This window comes from Delphinus delphis, chromosome 5, assembly GCF_949987515.2.
Source record: "Delphinus delphis chromosome 5, mDelDel1.2, whole genome shotgun sequence".
Classification (NCBI taxonomy): Eukaryota; Metazoa; Chordata; class Mammalia; order Artiodactyla; family Delphinidae; genus Delphinus; species Delphinus delphis.
In genome coordinates, this window is record NC_082687.1 from 78,326,317 (window position 1) to 78,344,650 (window position 18,334).

The window sequence follows — 18,334 nt, forward strand, 5'->3', positions numbered from 1 at the left end:
TATGACAAAGTTATACTGGTAATGGGTGGGGGGATGGGTGGTGGGGAGTGGTTTACTGTGGCGGTTTTTCATACTTGAGGCATTTGGAGGGGGAGGGCTATCCCAACCCATAAATTTTTTTTTTATTGAAGTATAATGGATTTACAATATTAGTTTCAGTTGTACAATATAGTGATTCAATATTTTATAGCTTATACTCCATTTAAAGTTATTACAATCTACTGGCTATGCTATTCAATATATTAAGAAATAATATATTTCTTAATCTCTAACCCCTATCTTGCCCCTCCTCACTTCTCTCTCCTCACCTCTAGTTTGTTCTCTATATCTGTGAATCTGTTTCTGTTTTGTTACATTCATTTTTTAGATTCCAAATATAAGTGATAACATAGAGTATTTGTCTTTCTCTGTCTTATTTCACTAAGCATAATATCTCTAGGTCCATCCACATTGTGGCAAATAACAGAATTTCATTCTTTTTTATGGTCAAACAACATTCCATTGTATTCTGTGTGTATATGTATCACATCTTCTTTGTTCATCATCTGTTGATGGACGCTTAGGTTGCTTCCTTATCTTGGCTATTATAAATAATGCTGCTGTGAACATTGGGGTGCATGTATCTTTTCAAATTAGTGTTTTAGTTTTTTTCTGATATATACCCAGGAGTGGAATTGCTGGATCATATGCTAGTTCTAGTTTTAGTTTTTTGAGAAACCTCCGTTCTATTTTCCACAGTGACTGCACTAATTTACATTCCCACCAAAAGTGTATGTGAGTTCCCTTTTCTCCACATCCTCACCAACATTTATTATTTGGGTTCTTTTTGATGATAGTCATTCTGATAGGTGTGAAGTGATAGCTCATTGTGGTTTTGATTTTCATTTCTCTGATGATTAGCAATGTTGAGCATCTTTTCATGTTCCTGTTGGCCATCTGCATGTCTTCTTTGGTAAAATGTCTATTCAGGTCTTCTTCCCACTTTTTAACTGAGTTGTTTGTTTTTTTAATATTAAGTTTGATACTGAATATGTGAGCTGTGACCTTATTGGTCATATCATTTGCAAATATTTTCTCCCATTCAGTAGGTTGTGTTTTTGTTTTGTGGATGGTTTCCTTTGATGTGCAAAAGCTTAAGTTGGATGTAGTCCCTTTTGTTTGTTTTTGCTTTTGCTTCATTTGCCTTGAAACAGATCCAAAAAAAATATTGCTACGATTTATGTCAAAGAGTATTCTGCCTGTGTTCTTTTCAAGAGTTACATGGTTTCTGGTCTTACATTTAGTTCTTTAATCTATTTTGAGTTTATTTTTGTATATGGTGTGAAAAAATGTTGTAATTTCATTGATTTACATGAGACTGTCCAGTTTTCCCAGCACCACTTATTGAAGAAGAGACTGTCTTTCCTCCATTGTAAATTTTTGCCTCCTTTGTCATAGATTAATTGGCCATAAGTGTGTTGGTTTATTTCTGGGCTCTCTATTCTATTCCATTGGCCTATGTCCGTTTTTGTGTCAGTCTCATGCTGTTTTGGTTACTGTAACTTTGTAGTATAGTCTGAAGTCAAAAAGTGTGATACCTCCAGCTTTGTTCATTTTTCTGAAGATTGCTTTGGGAATTTGAGTTTGCTTTTGTGGTTCCATGTGAACTTTAGGATTATTTGTTCTAGTCCTGTGAAAGATGACATGGGTATTTTGATAGGGGTTGCATTAAATCTGTATATTGCTTTGGGTAGTATGGCCACTTTAACAATATTAATTCTTCCAATCCATGTGCACAGGATTTTTTGATATCATCTTCATTTTCCTGCATCAGTGTTTTATAGTTCTCAGAGTATAGGTCTTTCACCTTCTTGATTAAGTTTATTCTTAGGTATTTTTTTCTTTTTGATGAATTTTTAAAAGTCCCATAGCTGGTTTGGAATGCTTCCAGTTGTCCTACTGCCAGCCTTCTCCTCTTCCCAATTTTTGATTTGAAGATCTCTTGTAGTGGTTAGATGGATTGGAGAAATCTGTATTTGAGTCCTGTTTCTGCTCCTTAGAAGCCTGGTGACCTAAATAGACAAAACTTTAAAATTTTGTGTACTTTCCACTTGTTATCTTAAATCATCTCAAAGGTGGGAAGGGGTCATTCAGAAAACATTTATTGAGCACCTTTTTTGTGCCTGACAGTGTTCAAACTTAAGGCCTAGAGCAGTGAACAATAGACAAATCCCTACCCTCTTGTAAAAGTCCACAGATGTCAGGTAGTGACAAATGCCATGAAGACAGAGAAAGCAAGGGTAAGGAATACTGAGGCACAAGGCATGCTTGTATGCATAGGGGCATTAGGGAGGGCCTCTCTGAAGAGGACACATTTCAGCAGAGACCTACTCAAGTGATGGAGTGAGCCATAAACCATGGGTATATGTTGGGAAAGTAGATTTGAAAGAGATGGAAGGGTGAGAGGTAGGGTCATGAAGTGGGAATAGGACTGAACCCAGCTTAGTGGTGATTGAGTGATGGGGGTCAGGGGGCAGTCATGGGAAGCCAGGGAAGATGAAGTTGGGAAGTTGCAGAGAGTGAATTTCGTTATAAAGTGAATCATTCTGGCTGCTGTACTGAGAACATGCTGCTTGTGGGGGCAGGGGGCTAGGACAGAGTCTGGGATATCAGTCAGGAGGCTGTTGCAGTGGTCTAAGATAGACAGGTTAGTGGCTTGGGCTAGGATGTGAGTAGGACAGGTGGTGAGAAGCAGTTGTACCTTTAAGGTGGAGCTCAAGAAGATAATAAGATTATGGTTATTAAGTGATACTGAAAGCCAGGCATACAGCAGGTGCTCCTAAACGTTACTTCCCTTTTACTTATACTTTCTCTTGGAAATGGGTCAGTATAGCACAGGCAAATGTACATTCACATCTGTAATGCTAACTGTACGGTTCTCTAAACATGTACAGCATATACGTCATATACTATGTATAACCAAATAATTTGACTGGCATTTACTGGGCAGCCTATATGGGCTGGTCATCATCTTGGCAGATTTATTCGTTTATTATGGGATAATAAAAATAATTATAATGACAAATGCTTGTTTAACATTTGTTGTGTGCCATTGGTGTTCTTGATGCTTTACAAAACCTTTATGAAATAGGAACTATTATCACTCCTACTTTCCTGATGAGGAAACTGAGGCACAGAGAGGTTAAATACTGGGATTTGACCAAGATTATCCAGCTCCAAAATCCTGGCTTTTGCACTGCAGTACCACACTTCTATAGGTTACTATGGAATGAATAGAATGTGATTAAATGCTAAGAAGTAAATGTGGTAGGAACACAGAGAAGAGAGTACTTCTTGTTCACTAGAGACCTTGTGAAGGAAATAGCATTTGAGTTAGACTTCAAAGAATGGGAAAGGTTTCAACTGTGGGAAGATAATGGCTTAGTGATGAAAATAATTATAATGAGGGAAGTGAATATGTACAAAACACTCACTGGGGACTAAGCACCATTTTAGCACTTAAGGTGGATTATCTCATTTAATCTTCACCAGCACTGAGGTACCTTTGAGCATTTCCATTTTATGGGTAAGGAAACAGACACATACACACGTGCCTATGAAAGTGGAGGAGGGTGGGAATTGAGTATGACTCAGACTCCTGGGCTGTTTGGAAGGGCATCCATCCTAAGGCGGGAGAGTGATGGGCTTAGGCTCAGGTATGAGGAATTGAAAACCGAACCAAATTTTTGTTGTGCATCCCAGTCATCTTTGGAATGTGTTATAAATATAGATTCTTGGGCGTGTTATCATCAGTTGTTGCTGTACAGCAGATCCACTGGCCGGTACCTGGAGAGCCACAAACTTAAGAGCATGGCATGTGTGCCCGGTGCCCAAGTGGAGGTCAAAACATGGAGGGCTTTGATTTCATGTTAAGGAGTTTGCACCTGGTAGACTTTTATGGTTAGGCGTGCCCATCTCTTTGCATCTGGTGAAGTGCCTGGGGGTTTGAAGCCTCTGAAGTGGACCCTTGGGTGGTCAGACTGTTAAAGAGTCAGATGACTGGAGGATGCAGCCGACACAAAAGTGCAGAGAGGATTTTTAAGGCCTGTGGCAGGGAGCTTCTCTGGGTCACGAAAAGGAATCCGGTTCATTAGCCCTATTCAGCATGTCCACTGATAGCAGAGAGAGGTGGTTTTGCTTAGAACATTTGGTATATCCATCCCTGAGTCAGCCACTCAGGAAGTTCATGTGTAAGAGACAAAAAGGACTTGTGTATGAGAACACGAAGGCTCCCCACATGTGCACACACCCCCCAAAAAATTCACAAAATGGGCTTCCGAACCACTGCTACCATCCTTCCCGGCCAGTCTCCCATCTCTTAAACGTGTCCCAAGCACTTTGCAAATTTCTAGAAACCTAGTTAGAGATGTATTTGGAGAAGGGAGTGATTCATTCTATTTCAAGGGGTTGATAGGAAGCCTTCAGAGAGGAAGTAATACCTGCCTACTCAGAATTTTAAATAGTGCCGAGGATTTTGCAAAATGTGTGGATTTGCAAGCAGTTGCAGCATACGCAAAAGGTAAGGGGCCATCTAACAGTTTGCCGCCTGGGGGAAATGATAATTAACAATAATGTGCTAAAGCCAGTGATGTGGCACAGGTTAAGCTTGAGCCTGAAGTTGGTACATGGGAACACCCACCTTGCAGGAAGTGTATATGAGGTACGGTATCTGGAGCATCCTTGCCGTTTACATCAATAGTAGCTGCTGCTGTTTTTATTGTTAGACTGAGACCAGACTGTCGTACGGCACCCCAAGAACCTTAGACTGTCTTGTTCAGATGTGGAGTGACAGGCCAAATGTGGATTTTCAGTAGTTCAGTGGTACGTGGAGACCGGGCTGAGGGGTTTGTTGGGATGGTTGCAGTGATTCAGGCAGGAGATGTAATGAGGGTCTGAACTGTGTTGAGGACGGTTAGAGGAGTGTATCAGTTCACGTTTTTTTTTTTCACAGTTCTGGAGGCTGGGGAGTCCGAGATCAAAGTTTCAGCCGATTTGGCTATAACTATTTCCCTTTTGTGATGGGCAAACAAAATTAGCTAATGCGTTTTTTTTAAACAAAATAACTTTGTGAACAAGAATAATATATCTGAGAATTAGGCTCGTACGTGGTGTTGAGGTTTAACTTTCTACTTTTTTTCCTGACATTTTGTCATTTTGAGTGTGACAGAGGGATACCTGTTTGACAAAGGCATTTCCTGCCTTTCATCTCTTGTTTGTACTTTTATTTCTCTGTTTCTGCAGTGCTGCCTGAATACGATATGTGTTTTCCCTTTTTTCATATACTTACTTGTCAATGTTGGCTGATGTTTTTGAACAGTTAAAGCAAGAGCTTATGGGCATGTAACACATAGAGGCTCTGAGTTATGTCTTTTGAAGAGCTACTTTGAGATGTGATTTCCAGAAATACTGCATCCGTGCTTGCTCAGATAAATATACCTTGTTTGGCTGTGTCTCATTTTATTACTTCAGTGTATGGTTGTTATGCATATTCTGTATTTTTTTCTTTTTCCTGATGCATAATATACGGAAATTTTTGCATACCATACATTTTTACAAACTGAATGCAGCCATGTAAACAGCACCTGATAAATCAACTTTTTAAAAAATTAATGTTGTTTATGAGAAAAATGAACCTATGTGTATATGCTGTATATAAAGGAAAATGTGACCTTCAAACTTTTTCCTTTTACTTTCATACTAACTTCCTGTTATCTACTGTACAGTTGCTCAGCTAGTCTTATCCTATATAACAATATTTACATACAATGCTGCTGCAATTTTGAAGTGAAAATTATTAACCTGAGAAGTATGTTCTAACTGTGCTTTTGGAGAGAGTCTTTGAAGAAGGTGTACTAAAGGGGGAGTTGTTCATATCTAGTTAGGTACTATTAAGAAAAATTATCTAAAATTTGGAAATCAAAAGAATGTACAGCATGTTCCTTCCATGCCTTGTTGGGGGTGTTGTTTAACAGGCTCACCTCAGGGATATTTAATTCTAATCCTTGTGCTCCACTTTCCATTTACTATTTGTTTAGAGCTCCGGACTGAGAAGTTACCTGTTAGCTTGTAGATTTTTGTCTAGTAGAAAGATATCTCCAAAGGTTATGGTTTTATTGTCCTGTAGGGCACTAACCAGTTTTTTATCTAACCTACCCATTTTATTCTAGCACTGAGGAAAAAGAAAAAAAAAAAAGCCTTTTCTGAGGGACTGTGTAAATCTGTTCCACAAATGCTCTTGGAACTAGCCCTACCACCTTACTGGTTCCCTCATTAATTAGTGAATGAATTTTTTTGGATACATGTTCATTTTATATTTGAGAATCATTTTTTTTTACCTTTTTGAAAATCGTCATTTGATACTACCATAGCATTTCTGTCCTGTCCCTTCACACTCTACCTAGGAATTGACTTTCTAGGGCATACAAAGTAATGCACAAAGATTCCAAACTCTCAGCAATCACAAGTAATGATCCTCATTTCTATTGTTTTTCTTCAGAGAACGTTTATAATGTGAAACTAGTTTTAATACCAAAAATGTCCTGATATATTGCTTTTCTTTTTTTCTAGGCTTAAGTACATAAAGCATTCACTGTGCAGAAAATAACATTTTGAGATAAGTGATAGAGGAAAATCCAATACAGAAGTGCACCCTCTTGTGTGCGTATTGCATTGTACTACTTCTATCATATTGCCTAGTAATGAAGCCACCATTATGTCCTCAGTCAGTGAAGTGAATGTTGATATCAAAGATTTCCTAATGAGCATTAATTTGGAGCAGTACCTCTTACGCTTCCGCGAATTTGGTTTTAATAATGTAAAGGACTGTGCAGAAATAAATGACAGCGTGCTCCTCAAAGTTGGAATATCACCTACAGGACACCGGAGGAGGATACTTAAACAGTTACAGATAATCCTGTCAAAAATGCAAGATATCTCAATATATGCAAATGTCCATAAAACAAAGAAGAATCATGAGACTTCAGAGGATCACCACGCTCCATCTTCTGCTCAGAATACCTGCCTAGAACTTTCAGATTCACACAGTGTTCAGACACCCAGCCCAACGCAGTTGGAGACTGTTACAAAAAGTCTTGATCAAAATGAAGTTAGTGTGGAAAATAGCCAGTCTTTTAAATCAGATGATAAGCAGACTCTTCCTACATACAACTTTCCCATTCCGGAAGAAGAACCACACCTGAATTCAGATTCTTTTCAAGAGTCTTTATTGGGTAGTGAAATTACTGACGTAGAATCTTTGACTGCACAAAAGACTATCGACTGTACAACCGAAGAAGAACAAACAAAAAAAGTTGATTTGATCTCAGAAAATGTGAGCAAGCTTCCTAGTGCAGACCCTGAATTCCTTTCTTCCCCTGACAGTTCAGTATCAGAAGCAAATTCTGGAAATGGAACTAATGGTTTATTAGAAAGCTCACCACCATCCCCATTCTTTCAATTTCAAGGAGAAATGGTTGTAAATGATTTGTATGTTCCGTCATCGCCAGTCCTAACACCTATGAGAAGTCGTAGCAAGTTGGTTTCAAGACCATCTCGATCTTTTCTGCTAAGACATCGGCCTGTACCAGAGATTCCAGGGTCAGCAAAAGGAATTTCAGGGAGGTAAGAATTTTTATGATGAGTTGTGTGTATTCAATTTGGGGGAATTTAGTTATTTTTTAACAATTTTATTTTCAGTGTTCATTTCTAAATTTGACCCATTCAACCAACCTTTTCCTTCTTCTGAAATTTTTTGTCATACCATCTCTCTTGTACACCACTGCCCAGAGTCGGTTTCCAACTGAAAACTTCCTGGGACTCTTCAGCTTTCTCCTATTTAATTGGGGGACTTCATTTCCCCTAATTCTGCCTGGACATTCTTTCCTGTACCTTCCTCCATGCCTGGTATTATATTCTTCCTTGAGTGCACTTTATATTTGAATTGCTCACTCTATCTCCCCACTAGGTTATGCGTTTTTTGGCAGGGGCCATGTTCCTAATGACTGTATCTCTACTACCTGACATGATTGGCACGAATTAATCATTCACCACGCATCTAGCGAGCACTTGCTTGGTACTGGTCACGGCACTAGATGCGGAGGAGGTAGAGAGAAAAAAAGGGGCTTGAGTGTAGTGTAGAAGACATGTAAAAAGTAGTAGCAGTACAATATGAGACCACTTCAGCTGGAGACCAAGAACACTGAAGAGGGGGCCTACCGGCCTGTTGGGTCATTGGTACCCTGAGCTAACTGTGGAGTCTAAGAGGAGCTGACTTATAGCAGGGAGAGCTTTCAACCATTTCTCAAAGTTACACCTAAGATGTGGTTTTCTTCAGGGTTGTGGTGGGATTTTTTTTTTTTTTTTAATTCACTAAAAGCTAACACTTGTCTCTGTTGGGAGTCATGAGGTTGTTTAAGTTCAATCCTTACCGCTGTGGCACTAAGTGCAATTACAGATTCCTGTAAACAGGCTCTAGGCTGGCATTTCTGCAAGGTTCTCATTCCCCCTTTGTCTCCCTGTGTATCCAGTCTGTCCCTGGTGCTGGATCTTGGTTGTATTTACAAGAGAAAAATATGGAAATTTAGTACATGCAAGAGAAAACGGCAATTTACAAGACCATGTTAAGTACCTCCCATTAGAGTGTAAACTTTTTGAGGGCAGAGGCCCTAATTAATTTGTCTTTATCATGGCATCCCTGGTGCCAATGGCAATATTGAGTATTTACTGGGAAATCAATTGGCAGTATCATTTATTAAACACCTAGAAGCTGGTTTGGCTTATAATTTTCCATGGGTTATCTAATTCTCACATTGGCCCTCTGAAATAGGTATTATTCCTCCATTTTCTTATGAGGTAACTGAGCCTTAGGTTAATTTTTCTAGGATCACATGGGTAGTGAACTGGGATTTCACTCCAGTACATCTGACTCTATAACACACTTTCTTAACCACTCATTTAGTAAATATTCTTAAAAGTGTTGATTGCATATATAAGAAATGGAGTATTTCTTAGGAAAGTAGAAGATCACCAATTTTTGTATGACACCATAGCTTTAGCATATTTTGCTAATTTTAAACAATTAAAAGGAAGTAAATGAGAAGGGTCTGCTATGTCTTTGCGGGAACAGAATCCTTTTGCGAGCCATAAGGATAACTTCTGATAAGAAACATTTGGCTCAAGTTTTAAATAAGTTGTGCTATTTTTCATAAATTTTTGAGAATCTTTTGATGTTCATTTACTTCTAAGTGTAAGCTTTGCACCATGTGAAAGACTTGTTATTCACATTGTGACTGAGTCTTTGAAAATGAGAATTAAAATAATGTTGAAATTAGTAGTAAAGAGCTTAGCGGGAGCCTCATCATAGCACTGCCAGAGAACCCATTGTCACCTCTCTTTTCTTCTTTGATTATGGCAGTAGATGGTAACTAGGTATTTCTGGTGATCAAATTATAAAATGAGAAAGTAAATTAAATTATTTTCAGACTTCACTGTTTTTCTTTGTGGTCCTTGCCTGAACTGCAAACAGTAATTGCAAACTAATTACAGTGTTACGACTTTTATAAAATGAAACCGTGGCTTATATAATCTGAGATCCTCTCTAATCAAATAACATCTAAACGATATTTAGTACATTTCTTGCTGTACCATATAAATATATTTCTTTGTGGTCAGTGATTTGGACATAATTTCTTTACTCCTTAAAGATTTCATGTAAGTGTTGACAGGAACATGATGCTGGATGTGTATTCCTGATGTGTGAGGTGCTTTGTTTCTATCTCCCTGGACGTGTACCCTCACCCCACCACCCCCTGCCAATTTATCTGATGCAATTAACTTGCCAGTCAAATGGGTTATGTTTGTCCTTGCCTTGGGCTTCTTCCCTGAACTCATGTCTGCTCCTTTTGGGAAGGCTGGGCTGGGTGGGGCTATGCTGGACACTGGACCTCAGGATCTCTTTTTTTAAGTCCTATCTTTTGAGGCCCAGGTCAGATCTAGGCTTGAAGAGCCAGCTTCTTCCTTATCAGCTCATCTGGAGGTCTCCCACAGAGGTCTCCAAGCAGAAAGCAAGTCTCACCAGCTTCCCTTCCCTGGGAGTCATAGGTGTGTCTTGTGATCCTTCCAGGAGGATCTAAGGAGTTAGCGCTAAGGAGTTAGTGCTCAAAGCAGGAAGGAACAAGTATCTTTAGCAACTGAAGAGATAACCTGTCTTATCTTCCTCCCCAGTTTAATGATTTTCATTCATCTTTCATGTAACTGTTTTATCCTTGGCACAGTCAAAGCCCTGTCTTTTAGGTGTCATGCCTTTGAATGTTTGGGGGGAAGGAAAAATAAGGAAACAGCGGTAAAGGGGAGGAGTGTGGTATGCAAGGCTGCACTGTGACTGGAGTATCTGTTATAACTTGTTATAAGACTGAGGTGCTATAGTGACTGTTTGAGGGCTTTTCAAAAATTTGAATTCTAAACCTGAAGTCTCCAGCCTCCTGTGAACTTTTTATTAAAAGTAAAAATCTTAGATATTTTTCTCTAGATGTATTAATACATAGATATTAAAAATGGGTGCAACTATTTTAGACTTTAATGTTGAAATACATATGAACCAAAAACGTACAGAAAAATGGTAAGCAATTGTTTGCTACATTGAATTAGAAAAATACAGAAACTCATCCTATCCTTTCCATGTTCAAGGAAAACTTTACATTTCATGTTATAGCAGAAAAATGCTTAGCATTCTAAAATTCAGACATTTTCCTTTAAAATGACTTTTTATAAAATGGGTTGATTATTTCAATATTTGCAAATTTTGACTTGAATATCTAAATAATGAATCAAAATTAATAGTTAACTGTTTGATTTATTGTTAGAGGATAAAGGTATCTGTGTGATCCTTTTTACAAGTGAAAAGACATTAACATTTGTACCCTTTATTCATAATTTGAAAAGCCCTTCTTTGTTTGAAAAATATATTTTGAACTGAAGCTTCTGCTAGGTGATGAAAAAAGTTTCACAATAATGATGTAGACTTTTGTGCTGTAATCCTTCTGTAATTATTTATTCTTATCCTAAGGACATTTTTTGTAACTTTGTAGATTGAGAATTATCTGTGCATTATACATTTCATATTCATAGTCTGTGCTGTAATTAATGCACTCTTGTGTTTTCCGAATTCAGATTTGTGTGTTTTAGTTAGACATTATATAACCTCAAGGCAGTTTCAACTGCTGCCTAATGATTGTGGTGTTTTTCTTTTGAAGTCAATCCTACAGTGACCTGTAGTTTGTCTGTTATGAATTGTAAGAATTGCATTTTTTTTAAAACAAACATTCTGTGTAATGATAAGCACGGCTGCCTTGCTTAAGTAATAGGTAAGTGTAGATCATAAAGAGAGATCTTTAACGTTAATTAAACTTTATGCCTCTGCTTTTCTTGGCAATTTTAGTGATTAAAAAATATGGGAACACATAACATCTGTAGGCATGTTGAAGATTCACTTTGATAATCAGAGTTATTTTTTTGCAACTTGGTGTTTCCTTTGATATTATTTTTGAGATTTGTTCACATCCATGCACGTATTTTAGCAATAATTGCTGTATAGTATTTTATTAAATGATGGAAAACACAGTTTATTCCCCTACTAGGTCATTGACTATTTTTTTTCACTGTTACAAATGAAGAGTTCTAATACTTTTAAGGACTTTAAGAAACATTTGTGCATATTCAGTGTACCAGGAAGACCAAACGTTCTTTTCACTAATAAAAAATATAACAGTTGGCTCATTCTACCTGAGTGTTTACATTGTGTAGGGCACACACCTTATGCTCTTTAAAAACATCATCTCATTAATCCTCATAATATTCATAGGCAGCAGACTCTTTTTTTATTCCCCTTCAATAAATGAGGAAAAATAGGCTCAGGGCTGTTGGGTAACTTGACCAAGATCACCAAAGCATAATAACAAAAAATGATAATAGCTACTGCTTTTCTAAATGGGTTTTAAATTTTTGCTAATCAACCATGCTTTGTATTTCAAATTTAAAAGCAATCGCAGTTTTTAGGATAACTGATGGGGAAATAATAGGGCAGAAAGAGGGAGAAAGGAAAGAACGTGGGCTTTGCACTCAAGACGGAATTGACCTCGAATGTTGGTTTTGTCTCCTATTAGCTGTGCGCCTTGGGCTGGGAGAACTTCCTTTCCTTATTGGTAGGATTAGGACACTAGGTCCTACCTCAGTGGGCTATTAGGGGGATGAAATATGAGATGTAGATATATAAACCCCTAACAAAATGCTTTGGGCATAATAGATATTAGAATATAAAATAGCTTGTGATAATTTATTCATAAATAAATGAGAATATAAATTGCTAATCACCAGTTTTCAAAACAGCTTGTTTCCTGTATTGACCTAATTTTCATCTACAGTAGATCAAATGAGCTTGGTTGATAGATTTGGTAATTGCTTGCAGGTGGATATTGAATAGAGCTATCAATAAAAATCATCACAAACTTTTTTCTTTACATTTATCAGACTAAAAGTAAAACCAACAAAATATGCTTTAAAAATACCACTAATGGATGTACTTAAAATAATTCAAAAATCTTTTTTTTAATTTACATTTTTTTTTTTAGTAAGTTAATGTTGAGTTTTTTTATTAAGCATGGTGACTTAGAAAAGGGCTTATGGAGCTAGACTGCCTGAGTTTGAATCCCAGGTTAGTTACTTATGAGCTGTGTGACTGTGGAAAAGTAAGTTAACTGCTTTGTGTGACAGTCTTCTTAAAAAATGCAGATAAATGATAGTTCTTACTTCTTCGGGTGTTTGTGACTACACACACACACAAACACACACACACACACATACATTATGAGTGTGTGTGTATTTATAAAATTTTGAGAACTGTGTCTGACATATAGTAAATGCTTAATAAGAATTAGCAATATATATAATTAGCACAAGTTACCAAAGATGTAGAAAATTTGAATGCTGCTCTACTCAGCGGTTCAGATTATTAATATGTATTTGTGTCAGTGACATACAAATTTGAGGAAATGATTATAGCCATATAACAGTGTCAAGAATCTGGAGATAATGCACAAATAAAGGGTGACTTATTTTGCAACCCTTTGGTAAACTTGTGTGCCCTCCCCAGCCAAAGACAACTTCTATCCTGACTTTAAATAATGATGATTACTCTCATTTTAAAAAAGTTTTACATCTTAAGTATGTCCCAAACAATATACTGTCATTATTTTTTTTAGCATCTTTATTGGAGTATAATTGCTTTACAATGGTGTGTTAATTTCTGCTTTATAACAAAGTGAATCAGCTATACATATACATATGTTCCCATATCTCTTCCCTCTTGCATCTCCCTCCCTCCCACCCTCCCTATCACATCCCTCTAGGTGCTCGCAAAGCACCGAGCTGATCTCGGTATTTGTTTTTCTCCTTCTGACTTACCTCACTCTGTATGACAGACTCTAGACCCATCCACCTCACTACAAATAACTCAATTTCATTTCTTTTTATGGCTGAGTAATATTCCATTGTATATATGTGCCACATCTTCTTTATCCATTCATCTGTCAATGGACACTTAGGTTGCTTCCATGTCTTGGCTATTGTAAATAGAGCTGCAATGAAGATTGTGGTACATGACTCTTTTAAATTATGGTTTTCTCAGGGTATATGCCCAGTAGTCGGATTGCTGGGTCATATGGCAGTTCTATTTTTAGTTTTTTAAGGAACCTCCATACTGTTCTCCATATTGGCCGTATCAATTTACATTCCCACCGACAGTGCAAGAGGTTTCCCTTTTCTCCACACCCTCTTCAGCATTTATTGTTTGTAGATTTTTTGATGATGGCCATTCTGACCGATGTGAGATGATATCTCATTGTAGTTTTGATTTGCATTTCTCTAATGATTAATGATGTTGAGCATGCTTTCATGTGTTTCTTGGCAATCTGTATATCTTCTTTAGAGAAATGTCTGTTTAGGTCTTCTGCCTATTTTTGGATTGGGTTGTTTGTTTTTTTGTTATTGAGCTGCATGAGCTGCTTGTAAATTCTGGAGATTAATCCTTTGTCAGTTGCTTCATTTGCAAATATTTTCTCCCATTCTGAGGGTTGTCTTTTGGTCTTGTTTATGGTTTCCTTTGCTGTGCAAAAGCTTTTCAGTTTCATTAGGTCCCATTTGTTTATTTTTGTTTTTATTTCCATTTCTCTAGGAGGTGAATCTTGCTGTGATTTATGTCATAGGGTGTTCTGCCTATGTTTTCCCCTAAGAGTTTGATAGTGTCTGGGCTTACATTTAGGTCTTTAATCCATTTTGAGTTTATTTTTGTGTATGGTGTTAGGAAGTGTTCTAATTTCATTCTTTTACATGTAACTGTCCAGTTTTCCCAGCACCACTTATTGAAGAGGCTGTCTTTTCTCCATTGTATATTCTTGCCTCCTTTATCAAAGATAAGGTGACCATATTTGCTTGGGTTTATCTCTGGGCTTTCTATCCTGTTCCATTGATCTATATTTCTGTTTTTGTGCCAGTACCATAGTGTCTTGATTACTGTAGTTTTGTAGTATAGTCTGAGGTCAGGTAGCTTGATTCCTCCAGCTCCGTTTCTCTTTCTCAAGACTGCTTTGACTGTTCGGGGTCTTTTGTGTTTCCATACAAACTGTGAAATTTTTTTGTTCTAGTTCTGTGAAAAATGCCAGTGGTAGTTTGATAGGGATTGAATCTGTAGATTGCTTTGGGTAGTAGAGTCATTTTCAAAATGTTGATTCTTCCAATCTAAGAACATGGTCTATCTCTCCATCTATTTGTATCATTTTTAATTACTTTCATCAGTGTCTTATAATTTTCTGCATACAGGTCTTTTGTCTCCCTAGGTAGGTTCATTCCTAGATATTTTATTCTTTTTGTTGCAGTGGCAAATGGGAGTGTTTTCTTGATTTCACTTTCAGATTTTTCATCATTAGTTTATAGGAATGCAAGAGATTTCTGTGCTTAATTTTGTATCCTGCTGCTTTACCAAATTCATTGATTAGCTCTAGTAGTTTTTTGGTAACATCTTTAGAATTCTCTGTGTTTAGTATCATGTCATCTGCAAACAGAGACAGCTTTACTTCTTCTTTGCCAATTTGGATTCCTTTTATTTCTTTTTCTTCTCTGATTGCTGCAGCTAAAACTTCCAAAACTGTGTTGAATAATAGTGGTGAGAATGGGCAACCTTGTCTTTTTCCTGATCTTAGTGGAATTGGTTTCAGTTTTTCACCATTGAGGACGATGTTGGCTGTGGGTTTGTCATATATGGCCTTTATTATGTTGAGGTAAGTTCCCTCTATGCCTACTTTCTGGAGGGTTTTTATCATAGATGGGTGTTGAATCTTTCTGCATCTATTGAGATGATCATGTGGGTTTTCTCCTTCAATTTGTTAATATGGTGTATCACATTGATTGATTTGAGTATACTGAAGAATCCTTGCGTTCCTGGGATAAATGCCAGTTGATCATAGTGTATGATCCTTTTAATGTGCTGTTGGATTCTGTTTGTTAGTATTTTGTTTAGGATTTTTGCATCTATGTTCATCAGTGATATTGGCCTGTAGTTTTCTTTTTTTGTGACATCTTTGTCTGGTTTTGGTATCAGGGTGATGGTGGCCTCGTAGAATGAGTTTGGGAGTGTTCTTCCCTCTGCTATCTTTTGGAAGAATTTGAGAAGGATAGGTGTTAACTCTTTTCTAAATGTTTGATAGAATTCACCTCTGAAGCCATCTGGTCTTGGGCTTTTGTTTATTGGAAGATTTTTGTTTTTTTTTTGGCAGTACGTGGGCCTCTCACTGTTGTGGCCTCTCCCATTGCAGAGCACAGGCTCTGGACGTCCAGGCTCAGTGGCCATGGCTCACAGGCCCAGCCGCTCCGCGGCATGTGGGATCCTCCCAGACCAGGTCATGAACCCGTGTCCCCTGCATCGGCAGGCGGACTCTCAACCACTGCGCCACCAGGGAAGCCCTATTGGAAGATTTTTAATCACAGTTTCAATTTCAGTGCTTGTGATTGGTCTGTTCATATTTTCTATTTCTTCCTGGTTCAGTCTCGGAAGGTTTTGCGTTTCTAAGATTTGTCCATTTCTTTAAGTTTGTCCACTTTATTGGCATATAGTTGCTTGTAGTAATCTCTCATGATCCTTTGTATTTCTGCAGTATCAGTTGTTACTTCTCCTTTTTCATTTCTAATTCTGTTGATTGGAGTCTTCCTTTTTTCTTGATGAGTCTGGCTAATGGTTTATCAGTTTTATTTATCTTCTCAAAGAACCATCTTTTAGTTTTATTGATCTTTGCTATTGTTTCCTTCATTTCTTTCCCTTTTATTTCTGATTTGATCTTTATGATTACTTTCCTTCTGCTAACTTTGGGGTTTTTTTGTTCTTCTTTCTCTAATTGTGTTAGTTGTAAGTTTGGGCTGTTTATTTGAGATGTTTCTTGTTTCTTAAGGTAGGATTGTATTGCTATAAACTTCCGTCTTAGAACTGCTTTTGCTGCATCCCTTATGTTTTGGGTCGTCGTGTTTTCATTGTCATTTGTTTCTAGGTATTTTTTGATTTTCTCTTTGATTTCTTCAGTGATCTGTTGGTTATTAAGTAGTGTATTGTTTAGCCTCCATGTGTTTGTATTTTATACAGATTTTTTCCTGTAATTGATATCTAGTCTCATAACGTTGTGGTTGGAAAAGATACTTGAAACAATTTCAGTTTTCTTAAATTTACCAAGGCTTGATTTGTGACCCAAGATATGATCTATCCTGGAGAATGTTCTATGAGCATTTGAGAAGAATATGTATTCTGTTGTTTTTGGATGGAATGTCTTGTAAATAGCAATTAAGTCCAATTTGTTTAATGTATCATTTAAAGGTTGTGTTTCCTTTTTTATTTTCATTTTGGACGATCTGTCCGTTGGTGAAAGTGGGGTGTTAAAGTCCCCTACTATGATTGTGTTACTGTCGATTTCCTCTTTTATAGCTGTTAGCAGTTGCCTTATGTATTGAGGTGCTCCTCCGTTGGGTGCAAATATATTTATAATTGTTATATCTTCTTCTTGGATTGATCCCTTGATCATTATAGTGTCCTTCTTTGTCTCTTGTAAAAGTCTTTGTTTTATAGTCTGTTTTGTCTGATGTGAGAAGTGCTACTCCAGCTTTGTTTCCATTTTCATGGAATATCTTTTTCCATACCCTCACTTTCAGTCTGTATGTGTCCCTGGGTCTGAAGTGGGTTTCTTGTTGACAGCATATATATGGGTCTTGTTTTTGTCTCCCTTCAACCAGTCTATGTCTTTTGGTTGGAGCATTTAATCCATTTACATTTAAGGTAATTATCGATATGTATGTTCCTATTACCATTTTCGTAATTGTTTTGGGTTTGTTATTTTAGGTCTTTTCCTTCTCTTGTGTTTCCTCCCTAGAGAAGTTCCTTTAGCATTTGTTGTAAAGCTAGTTGGTGGTGCTGAATTGTCTTAGCTTTGCTTGTCTGTAAAGGTTTTAATTTCTCCGTCAAATCTGAATGAGATCCTTGCTGGGTAGAGTAATCTTGGTTGTAGATTTTTCCCTTTCATCACGTTAAATATATCCTGCCACTCCCTTCTGTCTTGCAGAGTTTTTGCTGAAAGATCAGCTGTTAACCTTATGGGGATTCCCTTATGTGTTATTTGTTGGTTTTCCCTTGCTGCTTTTAATATTTTTTCTTTGTATTTAATTTTTGATAGTTTGATCAATATGTGTCTTGGTGTATTTCTCATTGAATTTATCCTGTATGGGACTCTCTGTGCTTCCTGGACTTGACTATTTCCTTTCCCATATTAGGGAAGTTTTCAACTATAATCTCTTCAAATATTTTCTCAGTCCCTTTCTTTTTCTCTTCTTTTTCTGGGACCTCTATGTTTCGAATGTTGGTGCATTTAATGTTTTCCCAGAAGTCTCTGAGACTGTCCTCAATTCTTTTCATTCTATTTTCTTTATTCTGCTCTACAGTACTTATTTCCACTATTTTATTTTCCAGGTCACTTATCCGTTCTTCTGCCTCAGTTAATCTGCTACTGATCCTTTGTAGAGAATTTTTAATTTCATTTATTGTGTTGTTCATCATTGTTTGTTTGCTCTTTAGTTCTTCTAGGTCGGTGTTAAACATTTCTTGTATTTTCTCCATTCTATTTCCAAGATTGTGGATCATCTTTTCTATCATTATTCCGAATTCTTTTTCAGGTAGACTGCCTATTCCCTCTTCATTTGTTAGGTCTGGTGGGTT

The 18,334-nt window shown here is 37.2% G+C and overlaps 1 protein-coding gene across 4 annotated transcripts in view; it reads left to right on the forward strand.

Moving 5' to 3' along the window:
- The window catches only part of ARAP2 (ArfGAP with RhoGAP domain, ankyrin repeat and PH domain 2), a 200,215-nt gene that overhangs the window by 7,643 nt on the left and 174,238 nt on the right, over positions 1–18,334 (forward strand). For all 4 annotated transcript variants that reach the window (XM_060012718.2, XM_060012721.2, XM_060012720.2 and 1 more), the window contains exon 2: positions 6,607–7,659. In XM_060012718.2, coding sequence (XP_059868701.1) covers positions 6,752–7,659 — 908 coding nt within the window. In that variant the 5' untranslated portion in view covers positions 6,607–6,751. The remainder of the gene's footprint in view (positions 1–6,606; positions 7,660–18,334) is intronic.